Raw genomic sequence first — 22,409 nt, 5'->3', positions numbered from 1 at the left:
CTTTCCTTTTTTTTTTTTTTTTAATTTTTAACGTTTTTAGTTATTATTGAGGGACAGAGAGAGAGAGAGCATGAGCAGGGGATGGGCAGGGAGAGGAGGAGATACAGAATCTGAAGGAGGCTCCAGGCTCTGAGCAGTCAGCACAGAGCCTGATGTGGGGCCCGAACTCACAAAACATGAGATCGTGACCTGAGCCGAAGTTGGCTGCTTAATGGACTGAGCCACCCAGGCACCCCTTGGTTTTCCTTTCTGTAAAAGACTGAGTCCATACCCTCTGAAGGTCACCGTCACCTCAACGTCTGTGCATCTAAACTTCTAGCACATATTTACTGTATTCATCCCGTGTGCCCAGCACTATTCGGACACTCGAGTGAATTTGGTAAGTGAACACAGCCACCGCAGGAGGTAAGTACTATTACCAGGCTCATTTTACAGATGAGGACATAAAGGTACTAAGAGGACTAATTTGCCAAGAGCACAAAAGCAGCTAAGAAGATACTCACTCAGGGACTGATAAACAGTGGGTAAAAAGAACTACATTTTGCCGGCTCACATTTGTGGTATGTGTCGAGCACTCATTGGCTCATTCTTGTGCCCAGCACTACCTACAGGGATGCCATAAACTCACCAAAGTCAGCGCCCCCTATCAGGGTGGTTTCCACACTTGGAAGCCATGGACTCTTTTTGCAAATTAAATAGAAACTCAAAGGGTAAAAGAGGCGGCAGGATTAAAGAACCTCAGTGATTGAAAGAGCATGGTTTGAAAACTGCTCATCTATAGTATCCTTCTCACTTTACAGAGAAAGAAAATTGTGGTCCACAGCAGGGATCTGGGCTTGCCTCTGGCCCTAAGAAGGTTAGCGTCAAAGTCAGAATAAGAACCAGGTACCCCAGCTGCCCCGCCAGTCTCTCTCCCTTGGACAGCAGAGAGCGGCAAATGATTTCTAACTGGTAAAGGGCCAGAGAGTAAATACATCACAATGACACCTCTGTCCCTGTAGTAGGAAAGCACCTGTGGACAGTACGTCAACAAAGGAGTGTGGCTGTGTTCCCATAAAGCTTTCTTTACTGATACTGAAAATGAAATTTTATATAATTTGCACAAGTCACAACATATTATTTCTCATTTTTTTTTTAGCCATTTAACAATATTAAAAGCATTTGTAGCTCACAAAATGTTTAGTGATTAGCCTGCAAGCCCTAGCTGGCTGAAACTGTGCTCCAGAATGCTACAATTCCTGGGGCCCATTGACACCATCATGTTGTGTAGCTGGCCACCTGCTCTTTCTTAAAACAGCCTTTTCTCTGTTTTTTTTTTTCCTTCTATCACCACTATCTTTTTTAGTTTATTTGTTTATTTAGAGAGAGACAGTGCAAGCAGAGGAGGGGCAGAGAGAGAGGGAGAGAGAGAGAATCTCAAGCAGGCTCTGCACTGTCGGCACAGAGCCTGAAGTGGGGTTTGAACGCATGAACATGAGATCATGACCTGAGCTGAAATCAAGAGTCAGATGCTTAACCAACTGAACCACCCAGGTACCCCATTATCACCACAGAGGCCCCATTATCACCATGAAGCCAGTGGGTGTGGGATGAATGAATGACTCCAAACCGATGTCTCTATAGTCTGGACCTCTTTCCGAAGGCCCAGATCACCTAGCCTGATACTCTCACTTTGAAGATGAGCAAACAGACACGGCCAATGTCAAGCAGGGTGTTTTTGACAAGCAGGCCCACACCGGGCCTTATGACCTCGATTTCAGTGGTCATCCCACCGTGTGCTTGACACTGAGGCAAACAGGTGCGCTGGCTGCCGCTCCCCCCCACCCCTCCAGGCCAGCCAGTGGGGACAAGAGGCTCACATACATGGTACGGTTTCTCTCCCGTGTGGATTCGCAAGTGGCTCTTCAGAGTCTGAAGGTGCCGGAAACGGGTGCCACAGATTTCACAGGGATAGGGCTTCTCTCCAGTGTGGATGAGCACGTGAGCACGGAGGTGGGCCACCTGAAGGGAAGGACAAAGCATGAGACGCCCTGCGGGGGCTGGGCCGCGGCCCCCACCCCCGGGAGCCCCTCCCCATTGGCCCGCAGAGGCGCAGGGGTCCTTTCCCCACGGCCCTGCTCACTTGTACAAATCTGGCTCCACAGGTTTCGCATTTGTAGGGCTTCTCTCCAGAGTGAATCCGGGTGTGGGTTTTCAGGTTGGCTGGCCGGTTGAACTGGGCTCCGCAGATGTTACAGCGATAGGGTTTCTCACCTATGAAAGAAAGAAAGAAAGAAAAAAGAAAGGGAGAGAGAGAGGAAGGAAGGAAGGAAGGAAGGAAGGAAGGAAGGAAGGAAGGGAGAGAGAGAGAGAGAGAGAGAGAGAAAGAAAGAAAGAAAGAAAGAAAGAAAGAGAGAGAGAGAGAGAGAAAGAAAGAAAGAAAGAAAGAAAGAAAGAAAAAAAAGAAAGAGAATGAATGCCATGTTTGACAGCCATCTCCATGGCCCCTGGATCTTAAAGCAAACTGCCCTTCCTGGGGCCACACCTTGGCTTTCTCTTGCTTGGAAAGATGTCTGAGAAAGAACCCAGGGTCCTGCCTCTTGGCCTGCAACCACAACCCACAACACACACACACACACACACACACACACACACCCCAGCACAGGCTGCAGGCGGCCAGGGTCAAGAAGCAGGCTGGGGCAGAGCAGAAACAGCACTGGGGGTTGGGACAGGGAGGGAGAGAGGGTCCTCCCAGGAGGCCCTGGAACCAGCTATGCCATTAGGATTATCTGTCTAACTACCGACTCGGACAAGTCACTCTCCTCTGGACCTCAGTTTCCCTCTCTGGAACCTGAGGGGTGAATTTAGAGGACACAGGAAGGCTCCTCTGGCTTTCCCCTCGGCTGAGACTGATACAGGAACCAAACCATTCACCAGGAAATACCATCAGACTGCTCTCGTTTCTCTTTGAGAAAAAACATGCCTTTCCCCTGACGGCTGGATTCCGTCTGCAAGAGGGCTGGGGCCCGAGTCAGAGCAGATGCTCAGGTGGAAGAAGCCAATAGAAGGCTTAGCCTTCCTTCATGGGAAGTTTCTGGGGTAATGGGCACAATTAAAATACTGAGGGGGAGTCAACTTCAGACGACAATCAGGTTTATTGGAAGCTACGTCGTAAAGGAATGTAAGTTGATCAGGAACAAGCCTTTAGGGGAAATCAAGAGGCTTTTTAAGTTCTTCCTGGGTGTTAGAAGCCTCTCTCAGCCTTAGTTTCTTTGCGTGTACATTGGGATTAACGTTTCTGGCTCCAGCGAAGGGAGAGACGCAGGACAAAGCGTCTCAGAGAAAAGACAAAGAACATAAGGGAGTGGAATGAGTCACTAGGCAAAGACAGGACAGGTCTAGGCCCACATTCGGGTCAGGATGGGGCCTGCTCCCTGCCTCAGCCCGCTGTGGACAAGGGCACCACTCTGCTTTCTCTAAGGTTCTCTCCCCATCCTGCCCCCAATAACCCTGGCCAGCTGAGTTGGGGGGGCAGGGACCCTGGCCANAGCGGAAAGAGGCCTGGCAGCGGTCACACTTGTAGGGCTTGTCGCTGTGCGTCTGCAGCGTGTGTCTCTTGAGCGAGGCCTCCTCAGAGAAGCGGCAGTCGCACTCGTTACAGAAGAAGGCCCCATTCTCTGTCGGAGGTGGGGAGGGGCACCAAAGTCAGAATGGGGATGGGGGGCCGGGCTCCAAGACCATGTCTGTCCTCTGCAGCTGTACTCGGTGCCACAAAGACCCCCCTCCCCACCTCCACCCACCCAACATTCCTGGGAGCCCAGAGCAAGGGGCCTGTGGCGTTTTCTTTCTCTTAGCATTTAGAGTCTCAGTCGTGGAGGAGCAAGGAGACAGATTTGAGTATTAAGGTACAGGAAGGAAACAAACCAATGGGTGGCCATACGGCCTGTGTCAGCTCTGAGAACTGACGTTTCTCATCAGTTTATGGTTTTCTTTACATTCATACACAGGAGCCCTCGAGCAAGACCCTTCACCTCTCTGAGCCTGTCCGTGTCTCCAACTCCAAAATCGGGACAGCAACGCCCCACAGCCTGGCTCACAGGACATACTGTCTCACACAAACCATCCTAGCCATGTACCATATAAAACCCAATGATGCTTGGAGACCATTAAAGGAGGACGTAATGGTGAACAGGGTCATCCTGTAACTCTCTCTGGATTTCATGTCCCCCAAACACTCCTGAGAGATTGGGAGAGCCAATGAGGACGGGAAGTAGATACAGCGGCCCAGGGAGAAGGGACTAGACGCAGGGAAAAGGCAAGTGGCCAGGGGGACAGATAGGGACAGTCCCCACTCTCCCAACCACACGTCCATGACACTGTGCCAAATCTCATGGTGTGAGTAACTGATTTTGTTTCCCTTTTGTTATAACATTCTGAAGATGACATGTCACAGTGTCTCACCCCCGATTAGGTGCTACTGGGCTATCCTACTGATAAAAACTGGGGATGCCAATCACGAAGTATCCAATACTTCAATGTAATCATTCAGCTCAACTCATCTAATTCAGCTAACATTAGCCGAGTAGTTACTCCACGCTAGAAACTCTCCAGGACCCGTGGGAGACACAGGAATGAGTACGGTCAGCTGCTTGACCTTACAGAACGTGTGGCCTAGCAGGGGGACCTAACACAGGTTGGTTGGGGCAGCTGGGTCCTCAGGAGCCGAGAAAGCTCTGGGAGTTCTAGCCAGGCTCCCTTTGCCGGAATGCAGCCGGAAAGGCGGTTGGGTCATTCACTATCAGCCCGGGTTAATGCCAACACCTCATCTATTGCTCCCGTCTGCCTGGTTCAAGAGGTCAAGAGCGGGGTGATGGACTGGTGATGTTAAAGCGCCCATGACCTTCTGGTCGGGGACTTCTCCCAATCAGTGACAACAGCATCCGTGAAATGGAAATGCGAACCCCTCAGGGTGGGGGGGCCTTCCTTCTCCCTATTAGGGCCAAGGAAGGAGGGAAAGGGACTCACCACAGCTGGAATCTGAGTACTCAGACTGAGTCTCTCCCATCTCCTCGGGGAACGTGGGGCCGGCGGTGTGGAGGCACATCTCTGCGTGCTGTGGGGACTGAGAGCCGCAGGACGTGCACTTGGGGGGGTGCAAGTAGAGAGGTGAGTGGCTCTCGCTGCTGCTGCGGGGGGAGCTTGTCAGGGACCTGTGGGCAGGAGGAAAGAGAGCCTCAGCAGCTGGGCAGGGAAAAGCACCCCGCCGGGCCTGGATGGATGCTGCCCCCCCACTTCCGGTACTGCCCCCCAACTTCCAGTGCTGCCCCCTACTTCTGGTACTGCCCCCCCCCACTTCTGGACTCAGGTGAGCCCAGAGCTGGGCTGCCTCACTCTGGATGTGGGGCCACAGAGCTACCCTCACGAAAACCTCCAAACAACGACTGTCCTGAGATCACTGACGGGGTCAAACTGGACCGACACCCCAACTCAGGCCAGTTCCAGCTCACAGGCTCACTCAGTCCCAAGCCGGTATGAGAGCACCCTGCCACGCCTAGGCCGCCGTAGCAGCCCTGGAGATTCGTGAAATGCTCGTCACCCACAGAGGGCATCTCTCTCATGCTCTGACACAATATGTCGAGGCTGAATATGCTCCCTTACTTAGGCTAATTCAATCAATGGGCGCTCATTCCACACCTCCACCATCCTCAGTGTTCAGGGAAGGAAAAGAACACAGCCCCCGCACCCACCGGAAGTGACCGTGTGGGGAGCCCTGATCCCAGGCCCAGACCACCCGGGACAGCACCTGTTGACGATGTTATTGAGCCGGCTGGCCTGTGGGATGGTGGAGTCCTCCCCGCTGGCGCTGAGCTTGGTGGGGGACTGGAGGTCAAGGCTCTCGGGCTCCATGGGCGGCTGGCAGACCGGCGGGGCGGTGTAGGCTCGAGGCGAAAGGCGGCCCAGCTCCGCCTGCTCGGGCCCCTCTGGTTTGGCATTCTGGTTGAGGCTGTTGAGCACGATGAACTTGTATTTCTTCCAGTTGCAGGCTTTGGGGTCGGTGGGGCTCTTGGCCGGAGGCGAGCCAGAGGTCTGCAAGATGCAGGCGTTCTTGCTGCTGCAGGACTCCGTGGGTGAGTTGGGCTGGCAGTCAGACTTCTGCGGGCTCTGTGGACTCACCAGGCCCTTCCGGTTCAGGGGTGCACTGGGGGGCTCGAAATGCAGGGCAATCTCATCCTCTGAGGAGGGCCTCTCTTCCTCCTTGCCAGCCTTGTCACAGGGGAAGTACGGGGCGTTCCGGGCCGAGGGGGCGGCCGGCTTGGGGCCCTCGGCCACACCGTAGTGCATGTCACTGCGTGCCTCCTCCGGGGCACCCTCCTTGGGTGAGTAGAGGCCGCCGTGGCACACGCCGGGGGGCATCTCCATGGCCGGCCGGCTGTACTCGCCGGGGACTGGCCTGGCGCTGTCGCAGGGGAGGGCCCGCTCCTTGGGGAAGGGGTTGGCCACGGGCATCCGGGCGTCTCGCAGCTCCTCATCGGAGAAGAGGAAGCTGCTGACCGGGAGGTGGCTGTACACGGGGTACGAGGCCGGCGGGGTGGACAGGCCGCTGTACAGGCTGGGGGCGAATGCTCTGCTCTCACAGCCAGGCGCGCTCCGCAGCGGCAGGCTATTCTCCACCACTTCGCGGCCCCGATAGGCCATGATGTCCTGGGGCATCAGCATCCGGCTACTCAGAAACTCTTCGCGGGGGGGCTTGATGGCCGGCACCATCTCAGCCTCGCTGCAGGAGAAAACAGAGCGGAGACAGGGGCCTCCAAATCAGAGCCAGCGACCAGAGGACTCCGCGAGCGACCCTGGCCTCTGTGACCACATTTGTGCTCGCTCAGCTAGACGCCAGGGCTGTGGCTCAGGAGGAGGGAAATAACTGCAGTTACCAGGCTTGTTTTTTTCCCAGGAACCTAGCAACCCAGCCCACAGTGGGGGAGACCAGACCCGGAGAAGGGCAGCGAGTCAGCCACACACTCTGTGCCTGCCCAGACATGGTATCGCGTGGCTGGTCGCACAGGCATACATGTGTGCACATCGGAATTCTTCAGATATCCTAGAACGGAAAGCCTTCTGAACTCTCATCTCATTCCATCTGTGCAAAATCCTACAAAGGCTCACAGTTAACAGAGCCCGAACCAATGAGGGAAAGTCAAGGGAGCCATGTTCCAGCTCGTCATAAAGAGGAGCTTTCTAACCGGCCAAGGTAGACAGTCTCTGTTTTACACATGTGGAAACTGAGGCTCGGGGAGGGGAGAATTCGTATGGTGCTGGCGCCACGTGTTCCAAGATCATGGATGCACGGGTGCCCTGTTAGAAAGGATGCAGCCTCCACACTGGCTGGGGTCCTGGGCAAGTTTACTTTGGGGGACGGGCAGTGTATGCCAGTCCAGAAAGCCGTGGTTTTAAAGCAGCCAGACCTGCTTTCCAATTCCGCCGTGTCACTCAGCAGCTCCGCAACCCTGGGCAGGTTACTTAATCACTCCGAGCACAAGGCCCCACCCAGAGAAAGTACTGGCAAATGACAGCAATGACGCTCTTGCCACCGTGATTACCCACAGGAGACAATGAGCCCTGACTGCCCACACTTGAAGGGACATTATGTGGGCGAAAAATAGGCCAGCTCAACAGGCTCATAGTTAACAGAGCCCGAACCAATGTGGGAAGGTTAAGGGAGCCACATACCAGCTCGCCATAAAGGGGAGCTTTCTAACCGGCCAAGGTAGACGGTGTGGCGCTGGGAACACTGGCTTCCCGGCTCCTGGAGGTGTTCAAACAGAGGCTGGGAACCCTTCTGTTTGATAAGGGCTGCAATCACCCTCAAACAGCTGAATCAAACGGTTCTAAAACAGTCAAGCCCTGAGCTTCTGCTCCACTTAGCATAGCTCTTCCCTTTGTCGGCTCTCTCCTCACCTTTAAACGACGGTCATGTCTGACCGGTCATCAGATAGGGGAATAGACCCAGTGAACTCAACGTGATTCAGTAAATGGTCCTCTCTAGTAGGACCCCAGCAACGCAAAAGATGAGGAAGGCAGCCCCCAGTCTGGTAAGGAGAACTAAGGCGCCTATGTAAATCACTGTGATCGAAGTCTAAAGGAGAACTCCATATGCAAATAGTTAAAATGGAGGGAAGGTCTAGAGGATAGGCCAGGGGCTTAGGAACACAGACGAAGAGCTGAGGGAGGAAGAGCAGTAATGGCAGAAACATCCATGGAGGGACTGGCATCCAAGCCTGACACGACAGGAGGGGTGGGGGGAGAGGGCACATCAAAGGAATAGAAGAAAGCAAGAGGAAAACACACAGGACAGATCTGGAGAGCACCGCCCTCCCGGCACCCAAGAATTAAGGCAGTGGAAGTGTGCAAAAAATTCGTGGAGATGTAGTTTGTGGCCCATCACAGAGGCCCCTGCATGCAAGCGCCATCGAGGCTGTCTGCGGGACTCCCTCTCCATGGCAGCTCACCTGGCCTTGATAAACTTCCGGCAGGTGTCCACAACATGCTCCATCTGTAGGTACATGGCTGTAGCCATCACGGCCATGATGTTGCCCTCTCGCAGATTGAGCCGAGAGGTGTACATGAAGTCCAGGAGGATGCAGAACCCCTCGGGGTTGATCTCAGGATCCAGGTTGATCACACTAAGGTTACATTTCAGCTGGTCCGTGAAGATGCTGTAGAACAGGCCACTGCAAAACAAACAAACACGGATCTATCACAGACGGAATTTGCAATCCTTGACAGTCAGTGTCAGGGCTCTGCGCTCCCCTCCCCCAGGCCTTGCTCCAGAATTTCCGTGGCAATTAATGATACCTGCCATTTATGGAGCGCTTATTAAATGCCAGCCATTAAGCACTTTACATACGTTATCCGGTGTTCCTCACAACCTTGCGAGGTAGATATCATCATTCTCCCCTTTCCAAATGGGGGAACAGAGATCAGAAGTTAAATGGTTTTTCTCAAAGTCACAGAAGCAATTTTCCTTATGGTCTTAAATGCACGGATCACCAGAGTGAAATTGAGCCCTCATGTGCAGTTACCATTTTTAGTCTCTAACTTTGAGATAAACATTCCTCTTCCTATGATCCTTGGTTTTAAAATGCTCTTGTAGGTTTGTAGAGACAAGGTGGGTGTTAATGATAAATAAATAAAATGATGCCTACAGGGACAGTCTGCTGATTTGCTGAAAATCCAGAGACTGCATGAGGCCGATATTCCTAGAAGATATAAACAGAACCTCAAGCCACGCCTCCAAGTCCCATGCTGTCTGATGGAGGAAAGAGTGCTCCATTACAAGTCAGGATTCTGGGCTGTCATCTGGATTCTGCTGTTTCTTAATGGGTTGCCGGAGGTGAGCCAGACTTTTACAAGTCGCCGTGCGACCTTGGGTGAGATATTTAACTTCTCTGTACCCTGGTTTCCTTGTCTGCAAAGCCAGAACCATAGCATCTGCCTCACAGGGTTGTGGCAAGGATGAATATGTAAAGGGTATAGAATGATGCCTGGCCCACAGTAAGCACTTGGTTAATATTTTCCATTACTTTTATTTCCCTATAAACCTGTTTTTGCCACCATTACAAAGCAGGTGCTTGGGACCCCTGGGTGGTTCAGTTGGTTAAGTGTCTGCCTTTGGCTCGAGTCACGGTCTCACGGTTCATGGGTTCGAGCCCTGCATGAGGCTCTCTGCTGTCAGCACAGAGCCCACTTCAGATCCTCTGTCTCCTCTCTGCTTCTCTCTCTCAAAAAATAAGCATTAAAAAAAAAAAAAAGAAACAAATAGGTGCTTGTTGTAGATGTTGAGTGAGCTCTCTGCTAGCAGTAGAAATCCCTGACTTTACATCAGTTCACCTACCTGTGTCTTTGTTTTATTGTCTATAAAATGGAGATAATTATGACTCCATACCATGCCTCCCTACAAAGATCCAGGGAGAAGGCATAATATAAAATAGCTCTGAGGGGCGACCGGGTGGCTCAGTCAGTTAAGCACCTGACTCTTGACTTCGGCTCAAGTCACAATTTCACAGTCTGTGAGTTCAAGCAGTGCATCGAGCTCTGCTCTGGTAGTGTGGATGGAACCTGCTTGGGATCCTCTCTCTCCCTTTTTCTCTGGCCCTCCCCCACTCTCTCTTTCTCAAAAATCAATAAATAGACTTGAAAAAGTAGCTCTGCGTCCTTGAAATACTTGCCAAATACGAAGAATCGGCTGGCTCGCTCTCCCTAACTTCTCTCCCTAACTTACACACATATATCCTGAAACACCCATGGGAATACAGCCACAGGATGAAATACATGCAGGTACAGAACAAAAGGGCAGAAAATTTCAAATTCACTTGCTTGAAATATTGTAAAGCCTTCTGTGACTTCTCCTTTTTTCACTGGCTAACTGGTTACCACATCCTTCTCCGAACACATCCCTCCTTGGGACAGTGTACGATTTCTTCCCCGTCTATGCTCGCAGAACAGAAACTCTTTCCCCTCCCAAAGTGCACTCATTCATTCGCTCCCTGAGAACTTACCCGCTGGGCCACGCGCTGAGCTCTGGAGGCAAATGCCATGTAGCTCCGGACCCAGCAAAAGGCCCACCCGCTCTGTCTCGCTGTCTGCCCAGCCCGTCGCTCCCCTTTGACACGTCCGTCTTTCCCCCCCCAGACCCCTCACCTGCAGGCCATGAGGACTGTCTTATGGGCCCTGAACTGCTCGCGGCTCACCACGACGACGACATCGGTCAAGATGTCACGGCTCCGCAGGCGATTAAGGTTGAGGAGAACGTCGCTGGCATGGCGAGTGAACTGGATACAGCTGTCGGCCGGCGAGGCCATTTTGTCTCCACCTGGGCCGCAGAGGGGAAAAATCTTGTTAGTTCTCTAGGACCCGACTCCTGCTTGCCAGGAGTGTGACAACAGGCGGCTCAGCCCACTAACTAACGTATGGGATGTAAACCGAGGTCCCGTGGGTTTGGTCCGTTGACCCATTTGGGGCCCATCTCTGGGCATCAGTCAGAGGGGAAAAGTAACGCTTATCTAACAAAAGCCTTTCGGGGAAAGCAGAAGTGAATGAATATCCGTGGAGCGCTTTTCCCCACATACCAACTACTCTGCCAGGCACCGAGAGGCAGGGAGTGTGTTACGGGGAGAGAAACCGCACTGGGAAGGTTAGCGTGCTGGCTTTACCTGCCGCTAGCTGTGTGGCCTGGGGCAGACGGTTGACTGTTTCTGGGCTTTGGTTTCCCCAAAATGGGGGAAATAAGACCTATGTGTTTGTAAAATTTAGAGATATGTGCCTGGGCTATAGTAGGTTTTCAAAAATCATAGCTATTCTGGTCCGGCTCTCATTTCCTTATCCCAGCCACCATCTGTTCTCTCCTCTTTTAGGCTGTAGAATCGTCTGAATGTACTTCAAGCACCCAGCACCCGGCTGGTGCATAGTAGGTGGCTGCATTGAATCCAAACCAAGAAATGAGCGAGAGGATGAATGATCATACAACAGTGAAGCCTGCCTAACGCAGGGGTGAGTGGGTGAGGGCTGGGAATGATGGAGAAGGGAACTGGCTACCCTTTATCTTCTCTAATGAAAAGTGGCCAAGTTCACAGCAACAAGCCTGTTGGCAAATTCAAAAGAAACGGTTTGTCCACCAAGTTTGGAAGCATATAATTAGATTTACTTACCCAATGCCTTGATTCACAGTCCAAAACGTCGCTTAAAATCTGCAGGGAAGAGGAAAAAAAAAAAAAGGAAAGAGAAATTGATTTCATGAATGTTAGATTGTCCACTGTAGTCTTATTTTAGGACGCACGTATTTGGTTTTACTTTGGTAGCTGCAGCCTGCCGGCTGGGGTGGCTGTACATACGACAGCCGGCAAACATTTTTCCAGGTCTGCTCCTACAGAAACAACAGGCACCTAAAGCTAGGCAAGAAGAACGTCTTTACCCTGAGTACTGGGAACACAACTGCACAAGTCAATTACATGTACTCAAAGTAACAAATGTATACCAACCAAAACCCCGCCCTCCCCTCCCCCCAAGTTTACAGGAAAGAAAAATACAGGAAAAGTGGTTCTTTGATTATCAATGAGAATGATCCTTCAGGGGCCTAAAAACTCTGGACAAGTTTCAAAACTTGCTAAAATATTATCTTTTAAGTCTTAAAACGATTTCTCAGCCTCTACTGGGTCAGTACCGTTATCCCTATTTCACCGGTGACCAAACTGTGAGCCAGGCGTTCAAGTGGCTTGCTTAGGACAAAAAGCCAGGCAGCAATTCCCGACTGCCTGAAACACTTAAGACTAGCTACAGGATCTGCAGAATACACTCTGAGATGGCTTAGCTATGCTTTCCTCGAGAATCTTTGTCTTTTTTCAAAGTTTCCTCTTCTGTGCCTCCGGGATCTAAGACCAGAGCAGTACTACAAACTTCCAAGCTTGTGCTCCCTCTGCTGGCGAAAGATTTAACTGTGCGCTTTAGCTGAGAACCGGCCAGGGGAGGGCCCATGTAACGTGGACCCGCTCCAGACTGGTTTCTCTAAAACAAAGTAATTTTAAAGGACAGGTGTAGGACTCTCCTTTATGATCACATGTGGGCCGCACAATAAAACAGTATCTGAATCCTCTGCAGCTTCTCTCCTCCCGCTTTAAAAATCGTAGCCCTTGAGAGCTATTTTCCGGGTAAAGGGGCCTGAGGCCAGGGGAGGTCATGTTGGGCCGCGTAGATGGTTAGTGGCCCGGCCCTAGGTCTTCTGGCTCAAGTTCCTGTCCCTTTTCCAGATCAGCCTACGTGCTGTAGAACATGCAAGACATTACCCTAATGTGGGTGAATCTCATTCTTAAGTTCCTTCCCCCACACGAACACTTTGCCCCCATTCCAGGCTGCTGAATCTTACCAAATGAGCACTCTAAAATGAGAAGTTTCCTTGAGTCTGTAACCAAACACTCTGACATTTCTCTGTGGTCCCAAGTGCCAGTCACTCAATCCCATCGGCTTCAAGGTTAGTGTGTGCATGTGAGTGAGTGAGGGTGAGGGAAGGGAATGGGGAAAGGGAGAGGAACAGAAAGAGACAAAAGAACCTATTTCCTCCTCTCCCCATCCTAACTCAAGAAGGGCAAAGAGCGATACACTAACCTGTCCTAACCAAAGTTCAACGATTGTCTCCGTTGGAAAAGAACACTGAAGACACACACGAGAGGTTCATTTATAAACCGTCTTCTCTTCCTCCCATGGAAAACATCCCTGAAGTTTCTGGACTACCTAAGGCTCTTTCACCAGCTTCAGCCACCAGCTCGCTTGTGGATTTCCAGTCACAGATTTTTGGAACCACAGGAAGCCCAGATTTGCCATTTCACCTTGACAAGTGGCAATGACTCACTCCGTATGCAGATCAAGAAACAAACAAACAAAATATTCCCATCTCCTGCCCCTTGGGGTGGGAGGGGTGTCTAAGGTCAGCCAGGCCCTGGGGCTGGGCACTTCTCATCCTAAACCTCTGCCTGGCTTGGTCAAAAACAAATGCACATGCTCTGAGGCCCACAGCTCTATTAAGCCCACTTCTTCTCCAGCTAGTTTTATCTTAGGGGACCCCACGGTTAGGGAGTGCGTGTTATGGCGGATATGGGAAGCCATGCCTCCCTCTATTTGCTGCAAGTGTGGAAGGACCCCTAGCAGCAGCTCAGCTTCTTACAGACCGCTTGGGTCTTTCCCATCCATTATCCTATGTGATCCTTGCAACAGTCCTGATTAACTGGGGAGGTCACTGAGGCTCCGCGGAATTAGCCTTGCCCAAGACCGAAAGCTCATCTCCAGCAAAGTCCTGGACAAACTCCGTCTTACTTGCTTCAGCCTGGAATCCCATCGCCGCCACACACAATGCTCATTACACAGAAACAACTCTGCCAAAAGAACAGGGCTGTCAAAGAGAAACTGACAACTGCAAGGGCCCAGACGTGGGCTCCCCCCACCTCCACCCCTCCCCAGCCGCAGTAACCACGAAGTGAGACCTAAATATTGTCTTTCCACCCACACACTTTCTCTCCTCTGCCTTTTTCCCTCTGGATTTTCAATTCGGCACCTTGAGGAGAAGGCAGATCTTTTAAAAGAGCTAGAGAAGAGAAAAGAGGGGACCCCTCCCCTTTAAAAAAGGCAGAGAGGGAAGAGAAGGCAGCAGAGGGGGAAAGCAGAGACGGGAGAGGAAGGGAGAAAAGAGCGAGAGTGAGCCACCACGGAAGCCCCCATCCACCCCTTCCCTGTCTCCACCGCTCCGGGCGGGCACTGCGCTTCCTCTCACGCGCTCACGCGGTCACAAAACCGGAGCCCGGCGCGCCCCAGCAAGCCCGGGCAGAGTCGCCCACCCCGACCTTACCGTACCTGCCCGCCAGGGACCGCCCACCCCAGGGCGTTCTGTGGGTACCGCGGCCCATCTGCCCGAAGCCCCCGCGGGCGCGTCCGAGGCCCCGTGGTGAGATCGTGGCAACCTTTAATTTGGTTACTTTCAAATAAAACGTTTCGTGCACTTCGGTAGCTAACATTGTGTGTGCCTTTTTTTTTTTTTTTCCTGTTACGCCGTCAAGGCAGTGGGCAGTGAGGGGAATGGCACAGCCCTCTCATTCCCGGAACGTAGTCGATCTCAGCTCAGCGGATTTCACAGAACACTCTCTGCCTATCGCCGGCTCCAACGAGAAGTAACTTTCCAGGAAGCTGCCGGCCCCCGACGGCCGCCAGGATCACTGCCTGCGGCGCGAGGGCCGCCGGGGATTCACCCGGGGTGGGGGGTGGGGGGTGCGCCCAGGGAGGCTCGCGGGGAACAGGCACACTTTCCCCTAAATCCCTCGCCGGCGCCCGATCCAGGATTCTGAGCTCATCCGCTCCAACCCTCCCCCACAAGAATTTTATACATGGGGAAAGTCGCACAACTTAGTAGCAGAGCCGGTCTAGAGCCCAGGAATTCGGGTCCAATCGGAGGCTCATTTCATGACTTCAAATTGCCTAATTCTGGCGTTTGTTTGCCTTGGTGCGTCACTTATTTATTTTCTCTCCCTTTTTTTCTTCCTCTCTTTTTGCTTGACCTCTCCCCTCCCACCCCCTCACCCCCCCTTAAGGGGGTGGTTAGGCCAGGCGTCAAGGTAGAAAGACGGGAGTCCCTAGGGCTGAGGGTCTCCAGCCAGTGCGCACCAGCCGACCTGGAAGAAAACCAAACCGAAAGCCCCTTCCGCCTACGTTGGCAAGTAGGGGAACCCTGCTCAACTCGGTTTCCGCCCAACGTCTTTAGAATAGGAGCTGCCAGGCCAAATCTGGCCAGGTTTCTGGATTTCGGGAGCCGATTTCTCCGAAACTGTAGAGACGGGGTTAGGATTGCGCAGGGAAGGGGGGGGGCCACTGACCCCAGCGCGCGCACGTGCGCGCTCCAGGGTTGCCTCGCTTTCTCTTGGCCTCCCTCGGAATTATGACCCCTGGCCGCCCTCTCCAAACTGGTGCTAGTAGTGGGCCCCGGGAGGCATTTTCTGGGGCGCGGGGTGGGGACGCGCGAAAGACGTAGCCCCTGAGGCCACAGTCGCGTCCAAAAACCGGCGGGTGGCCTCTCACGTGGCCGCGCATCCCGTCAGCGGCGGAGGCGGGGTCTGGGCGGTAGGTAAAGACTGGGCCTCGTCCGCCTCATAAAGTCTTACTTCGTAGCTTTCTCATCCCTTCGCCCGGTGGGATAAAGGTGAAAGCGAAGGTTGAAATTTAATATGGAATGGGGGTGAGTATCTAGGAAGGGAAGTTAAAATTAAGTACATGCACTTATTGGAAATTAGAGGAGTCCCATGGTTCCGGGAGCTCAACCTAATCATGTTTTACCGCTGCCTAACGCTAGAGGGAGCCCTCCGTCAAGGCTAGAAACCGACAATATCCATGGAGCCCCGCCCTCCTTCCCATTGACCTACTTTAGACACAGGCTCCAGATTTGGAGAATGCCTTTCGCATCCCCACCCTCACCCCCACCTTTCTCTATTCCGGCCTGCCGTTGGATTATTGGTAATCTAATAACACCAATAACTCGCTGAGAAATCCCAAGGAGACTCTGGAAGTGCAAAGCACTGTTTCGGAGTAGGAACGAGGAATTTTAATTAAAGCTGGAGCTGCCGTAGTGAAAGCAGCATCAGGGCTCTTGCCCAAGGGCTCCCTTTCTGCGCAGCGTCTCAGCTAACTGGCTGCTCTAGTTTAGCCACAGTGGTCCAGCAGTAGGGGGTGGGGTTGAACCGCGCGGTTGNGGGGGGGGGGGGGAGGTGGAGTAGACAATAAAGGAAAGCGAATTTGATAACGCGGTAGCCTGGGCAGGCGCTTTGGGTGACCGAGGTGTGCGGGGACATTATGTCCTGACTTTATTTCTATCACGTTTCCTGCCAACGGCGCTCTTTGAAGCCTGCAAGCTTCTAGGAAATGCAATAAAATAGAGGGATGTGTTTTATCATCAGATCTGAAGAGGAGCTGCAGAAGGGACGCTCCCCGTGCGCCCAGCCCGCGACAGCCTTCCAGAAAGAGCCGACAGACAGTGCTAGCGAACTACATCCCTAAGCAAAGATATCTCGGCCATCCAGGCTGGACTGGGCTCTGCCTTTGCGAAAAGGCTGCCGAGGGAGGGGCGCGGCATGATGTCCCCAAGCAGACAATGCCTTTAAAAATCCGATCTGGACAGAAGTCAGCCAAGGTCTTTCTTCACGTTAATGAAGATGGAAGGCACTAACTGTCCTTGGAAAGCGATGAGTCAAACTTGACCGCTCTTCAAACACATCCCCAGATTCGTTTCCAACCTGAACAGAGGCGCGTTTCTCCTACGCGGCCTCCGACAGTTCCCGCAGTGGGAGAGGCCGAACTCGATTCCCTAGGACCAGGGGGGTGGAGACGGCAGCACCTCTGCGGGTGTGAGCGCCGGCGGCCGTCGCTAGGGGTCGCCGGCACCCGTCCGCGCGTTTTGCTATCTTAAGTTTTCAGCTCCAAGAAAATAAAACTTTGCTTAATAAGAAGCTATTGTGGCCCAAATTGTACAGCGATTACACTCTGCTTGTCCATATGACCCCCTCCCATCTTTCTCACCCCCCTCCATAACTGGTTTCTTGTCGAGTCACGAAGCAGTGTGGAAGGAAGGGGAAGAGTTCTTTCAGTATCCAAATGGGACCCTCTGGCGAAGCGAGGTGCGTCTCTCCAAGTCTAGGGACTGGGACTTAATCACCCACGAACACAGGCACTCTCCTCAAGATCTGAGACCCCCACCCTCGTCACTACATCAGGCTGTCCATATCTGTCACTGAAAATCTTATGCCGTACTTTCTAAAATTTCTCCAATACACCTGGGGAACTGTCTCCAGCGACGCTGCCCTGAGATATTAAAATCATGGCTCTCCTTACTGCTCCTTTCTTGTAGATACTTCCAAGAAGCAGCGATAAACTCGCCGCTGACTTTCTTTAAGTCACTGACCTGCAATTCAGAAGGTAAACAATCTGTCCCGGTTAGGGCATGACCTCACCAATAACAGGCCCCCCTGATGAGGCCCGTTTCCTCACTGTAAAGAGTTTTACGTCCTAGACCCCCCCCACACACACACGGCATCCCGCCACCACCCACTTCACCCAGCGAGAAGCCACAGAGACAGAGAGATGGTGTGTTCAAGGCGGGTTATCTATTAAGCTTAGTGAAGGGAGGCTGATGCCCCTCGCTGGGAGGCCGTGGACAGGACAAGCATCAGGAGAATTCCTCATTTTCATCCATCTGACCCAAACTTTGGAGGTCGGATGTCATCCTCACTGGATGGTCCCCTCTGTCAGTCTTAGCACCTGATCATACTTGGGAGACCCCAAGGTGACAGGGTCGGCCCACCGCCCCAGGCGGGGAACCCGGCTACGGTCTTCCACTAGGGGGCAGACTCAGTCCNTTTTTTTTTTTTTATTTTTTTTTTATTTTTTGGGTCTGTTAGGGGGAGGAGGTTGCCTCTATAAGCAACTCTGCAAAACATTTAATTAACGGATGTAATTCCGTTCTTCCCGATGCTCACTCCTCTAGCAACCGCAGCGCGGTATCTGGAGCTGCGTTCACAAATTACACGGTGATTTCTGCAGCCGGAAGGGCTGAAGGTGTTAGAAGGGAGGAAAGGGAGCGCTTGTCTTCAAAAAAGCAGAATGGAACTCGAAGGGATAAGCGGAGCTTCTGGCCAAATACTGGTCGCCCCGCAACGAAACTCGGGAATAAGCTCCCGATCCCTACGCAGCAAAGGGGCCCTAGAGGCCAAGGACAGGGTGGCGCCCAGGCTTGCCGCGCTCGCAGGAGACCCCGCCGAACGATGATGGTCTTTCGGCGGGGCTGCTGGTCGAGGCGGGGAGGCGGGGAGGACTGGGAAGAGCCATTCGTGGCTTCCAGGGGGAGGAGAAAGGGGCGAGCTTCAGCACCACACAGCACCCTCGCCCCGGTCGCGGCGGCGGCGGCGCTCGCACTTGTTGCGCAGTGCGGGACACNAGAGCTCCCGGCCCCGCCCGCCCCGCTGCCGTGGCCTGCGCCCCGCCGTCCGCAAGTCTCCGTCCCCACCCCGGCCCCCGCGTACACCACCGTCGCCGCCAGCAAAAGCACAGGGCTTCCAATCCCTGGTTTGTTTTTACACCGAGACATTCCTCCTTATCTCAATGTCAGGCTGGCAACAGAATTCAGCTGCTCTGAGAAGTCAAGTCCAAGGGGGAAGGAGCCCACCTCCGTCTAGAGAACTCACCTAAAGCCAACTAGACCACCCTCGTGCGCGCGCCCACACACACACGCACACACACACGCACACACTCACACTCGCAACTTCTTGGCCTATTATTGACACTACCCTAGCTGGAAAGGAACTCTTTTGCCCCCCATGTGAGACGTCAACTACAAAGTCCTTTCTTTTTAAGTTAGTTTTATCTCCTCTTTCTAAAGAAAAAAAATTCCTCATAAGGTCATTTCACAATGTTTTTCAAATATTTGACTTTTGCAAATAGAGAGTTTCACCCACCAAGGGGTGGCGCTGCCGCACCACCACCTCCGAATCTCAAGTTTTTCACAATAAAGTGGGTTGTGAGTGTGGCTGCGGGGCAGGGGAGAGAGGGAAGGAAGGATTTTGACATCTCGTCCTGGCTTACCCATTTACTCAACCAATAACTGGAACTCCAGGGCGCAGCAAACGACAGCTTAAGAGTTTAGAGTCCCATCCCCAGCCACCAAACCCAGAAGAAACTGGAGAGTCTTTTCAAGAAGGCATGGGGCAAAACCCTTCAAAACTGAGCATAGCCGAAAAGGCCAGTTGGAGAATTCCCTCTTCTGGCTTCCTTCTCCTTCAAGCAGTCCCGTTTACCTACCAATAGCTTTCGGCCTTACTGTCCCTGTCAACAGACCCTTACTTAAAACAAGCCAATGCTTGGGCCTGCAGTATTGGAAAGTGTTCCAAATAGGATATTGGAAACTTCTATTTATAAGTGGGGGGAGGGGATAATATTTCCCATCCACAGGTTTCTATTTCAGCCTGAGGACTCAACTGCAGTCATTTTAGCAAGGGAATGCTCATCTTCTGTCACTCTCTTTCCATTTCCTCCTCTCCCAGAGGCATATCCTTTCTCAAAAAAAAGTATATATTTTAAAGCAAGAATGTGATTTCACCTCATTCCTTTGAGCTCATGTTTGCTACCTCCAGGAATAGCTTGTGGACTAGGGCCAGATGAACTTCAACTTGGGCTGCAGATTTACGAGGTTCTGTTCCAGTGCCAAAGGCTCTTGGTAGTAAATAGTGAGCAAAATAGATACCTGTCTCCTGACAGATCTTGCCGGCCCCTCTCTTATTTTTTTAAGTTATTTATTAAAACCACACACACCTTGCAAAGAAAAAGGGAAACTGACAGTCTCCGTAGAGGAAGCCGGTGGCATCGCTTAGAGCCACAAACTGTATTTCTAAACAGCCCTTTTCCCTGGTTCCCTCTGTCCTGCCCCATTTTTTTTTTGACAGAAAAAAATGCATATATTGACACTTAAAAAAAAGTGACAAGATTTTCCTCCTGGAAACTATAAACTGAATGGAAACAAAATCCATAAAAAATTAAATTAGTTTCCTGTAGCTGGTGGTGGTGGTAATGGGGATGACCAGCTTTTTGTTGCAGTCAGGGACCCTGTAACAGCTCTGGACTTTCGGTATCTTGTTTGGGGTCTTTCTCCCTGTTCAGCGGTCTGGACCCCCACCACCAAGTCTTAACCACTGCAAAAAGGGGCGCCCTCTAAAAGGGTCTTTTCATGTTTTAAAAGATCTACGGGGTTGTGTTTTTGTTTTCCAGGGGGGAGCTTTAAAACTAGTAACACTAGTTCTATTTTCCGCCAGAGTCCCAATACCACGGCATCAGAAAGGCAACGCAATCCACAGTTCTCAAGACCTTGACCGCGGTCACTACATCCCGCAGCGGGGTGGCCCCTGGCTCCCGCCGCCCGAGAGCGCAGCCGATTTCCAACTCCCCACCCCCTCCCGCCCCGGGCCGCCGCCGCCGCCGCCGCCGTCCCCCGTTCCCACTCCCTCGAGGAGAGCCACAGGTTGCAAATCCAACCAACCTCGCAATCCGTGTCTGCAAAATCACTCACAAAGATCTCCCTTTCGCGCCCGCGCCCGGCCCCCCACCCAGGGCCGCAGGGAGCCCTTCTCCCCTCCCGGGTCTCGCACGTAGGAACGCGGGCTGGGGCTGTTTGTTTTTCCCCTCGTCCAGTGCAAGGACCTCGAGAACCTGAAGCCCGATGTCGGCGGGCTACTCTCCGGCTGGCAGCTGTCTTTTTACCAAGCTCGCCCGATGGGGAAAAAATAAAAAATAAAACAAAATTTAGGAGAGACAGGGAACAGCCATTGGGAGCGAACACCGAGTCACGCAGCGCCCAAAATACAAACACCGCGACCGCCAGAAATCCCGCCACCTTCCCGCTCGGCTGGGCCGTCCTGGGAAGCTTCCCGGAGCCCCCGCACGCCAAACGGCACCGCAGGTGCAGACGCGCACCCCTTGACCACCCACCCCCCAAATCCCTGTCCCGCCACCAGCCTCTCGCCTCAGGATGGGGCGAGGGAGAGCGCGGGGGTTCCTGGCTGCCTCGACTGCAACATGAAAGAATAATTTTCAAAGTATTCAACATCCCCGCCCCCAGGCGAGCTCAACCTCCCCCAAAACACAGGGTAAGGGGACACCGAAACACTCGGATCTCGTTAGGAAGATCGCGGCTCTAAAAGGAAATAGTAGAAACGATACTTCAACTGGGTTTATGGAGGGGAGGGGGGGGGCGAGAAAAACAAAACCCGAGGAGTTCGCTTGCATTTTTCCTCCCAAATCTCGGCTCGGCAGGGAACCTGGAGGAGCGAGGCCGGTGGAAGGGAGCCAGCGGGGCGAGCGCGCGCGCAGCCTCCCTCCCCGGCTCCCGGGGTCCCCCCGAAGGACGGGCGCGGAGAGGGAAGCAGAGGCGAGGCAGAGGAGGAGGGCGGGAGGCAGGGGCGAGGGAGCGAGGAAGGCGGTTCGCAAGCGAGGAGAGAGGGAGAACACGCAGCCGCCCGAATCCAGCGAGATCACAAGCCGCACGCCAGCAACAGCAGAAAGAGCGAGAGCGCGAGCGCGCGTCCTCCCCGCCGTCCGGGGCCAGACAGCCCCCAGACCTGCCCCGAGCGCCCCCCGAAGCACCGTCTCGTCCTCCCGGCTCCGGCCGGCCCCTCAGTCCCCTCCTTCCTCTCCTCCACCTCCTCTTCCAAAACCAAAACAACACCAGGGAGGGTGGCAAAAGCCTCCCCAAACCGGCCGATGCACTCAAAGACAACAAGAATAAAATAATAAATATATAAAAATCTAGATCCTAGAGTGGGAGAGACGTGGGACTAATCTTCGGCATTTATTTTAACACCTGACAGCTAGAATAAATAAATATATACATTTATATCAATAGATACACATAGGAAACTTGGAGCCAAAGCATTTGGCAAGAGCGGAAAAAAAAAGAATTAAAAGGTAAAATAATGATCATGAGCAGCGGCGGCGGCAGCGGCACCAGCGGCACCAGCGGCGGCGGCGGCAGCAGCAGCGGCAGCGGCAGCAACAGCAATAATCACCTGGTGTCCGGCCTTTCCTAGAAACTTCTTGCATCACCACTTCTAAGAACCCCAGTTCTAAGAATCAACAGAGCTCAATTCTCGGAATTTGAGCTGCGGACTTTACCACTGCTACGTGGCAGGGGAGGACTCGGTGTCAGCTCTCCGGGACTGCGGGCTCTCCCGGCCCCTGGAAAGCCCTCGGAGCCACAGTATTTTTCCAGTTCCAGGCAGATTTCGAAGTCTGCGGCGGCCGGGCGTCTCGGATTTGGAGGCTCCGGGCGGAGGCTGGAGGGGCCGGACGGCGTCCCCCCCTCCCCGGGT

General features: G+C 53.0%; 1 protein-coding gene across 1 annotated transcript in view; it reads right to left on the bottom strand.

The window, feature by feature from the left end:
• BCL6 (BCL6 transcription repressor) overlaps positions 1 to 22,153 on the bottom strand; it is a 23,051-nt gene extending 898 nt beyond the window's left edge. The window contains exons 1-9 of the mRNA XM_077754396.1: positions 22,107 to 22,153; positions 11,682 to 11,720; positions 10,675 to 10,846; positions 8,484 to 8,705; positions 5,783 to 6,754; positions 5,005 to 5,189; positions 3,489 to 3,656; positions 2,123 to 2,253; positions 1,864 to 2,001 (exon numbers count right to left, since the gene is read on the bottom strand). Of these exons, the coding sequence (XP_077610522.1) occupies positions 1,864 to 2,001; positions 2,123 to 2,253; positions 3,489 to 3,656; positions 5,005 to 5,189; positions 5,783 to 6,754; positions 8,484 to 8,705; positions 10,675 to 10,835 (1,977 nt within the window). The 5' untranslated portion in view covers positions 10,836 to 10,846; positions 11,682 to 11,720; positions 22,107 to 22,153. The remainder of the gene's footprint in view (positions 1 to 1,863; positions 2,002 to 2,122; positions 2,254 to 3,488; positions 3,657 to 5,004; positions 5,190 to 5,782; positions 6,755 to 8,483; positions 8,706 to 10,674; positions 10,847 to 11,681; positions 11,721 to 22,106) is intronic.
• Between the last annotated feature and the right edge of the window lie 256 nt (positions 22,154 to 22,409).

This window comes from Crocuta crocuta, unplaced genomic scaffold (assembly GCF_008692635.1).
Source record: "Crocuta crocuta isolate KB4526 unplaced genomic scaffold, BGI_CrCroc_1.0 scaffold70, whole genome shotgun sequence".
Classification (NCBI taxonomy): domain Eukaryota; kingdom Metazoa; phylum Chordata; class Mammalia; order Carnivora; family Hyaenidae; genus Crocuta; species Crocuta crocuta.
This window is presented reverse-complemented; position numbering and strand designations above follow the sequence as displayed.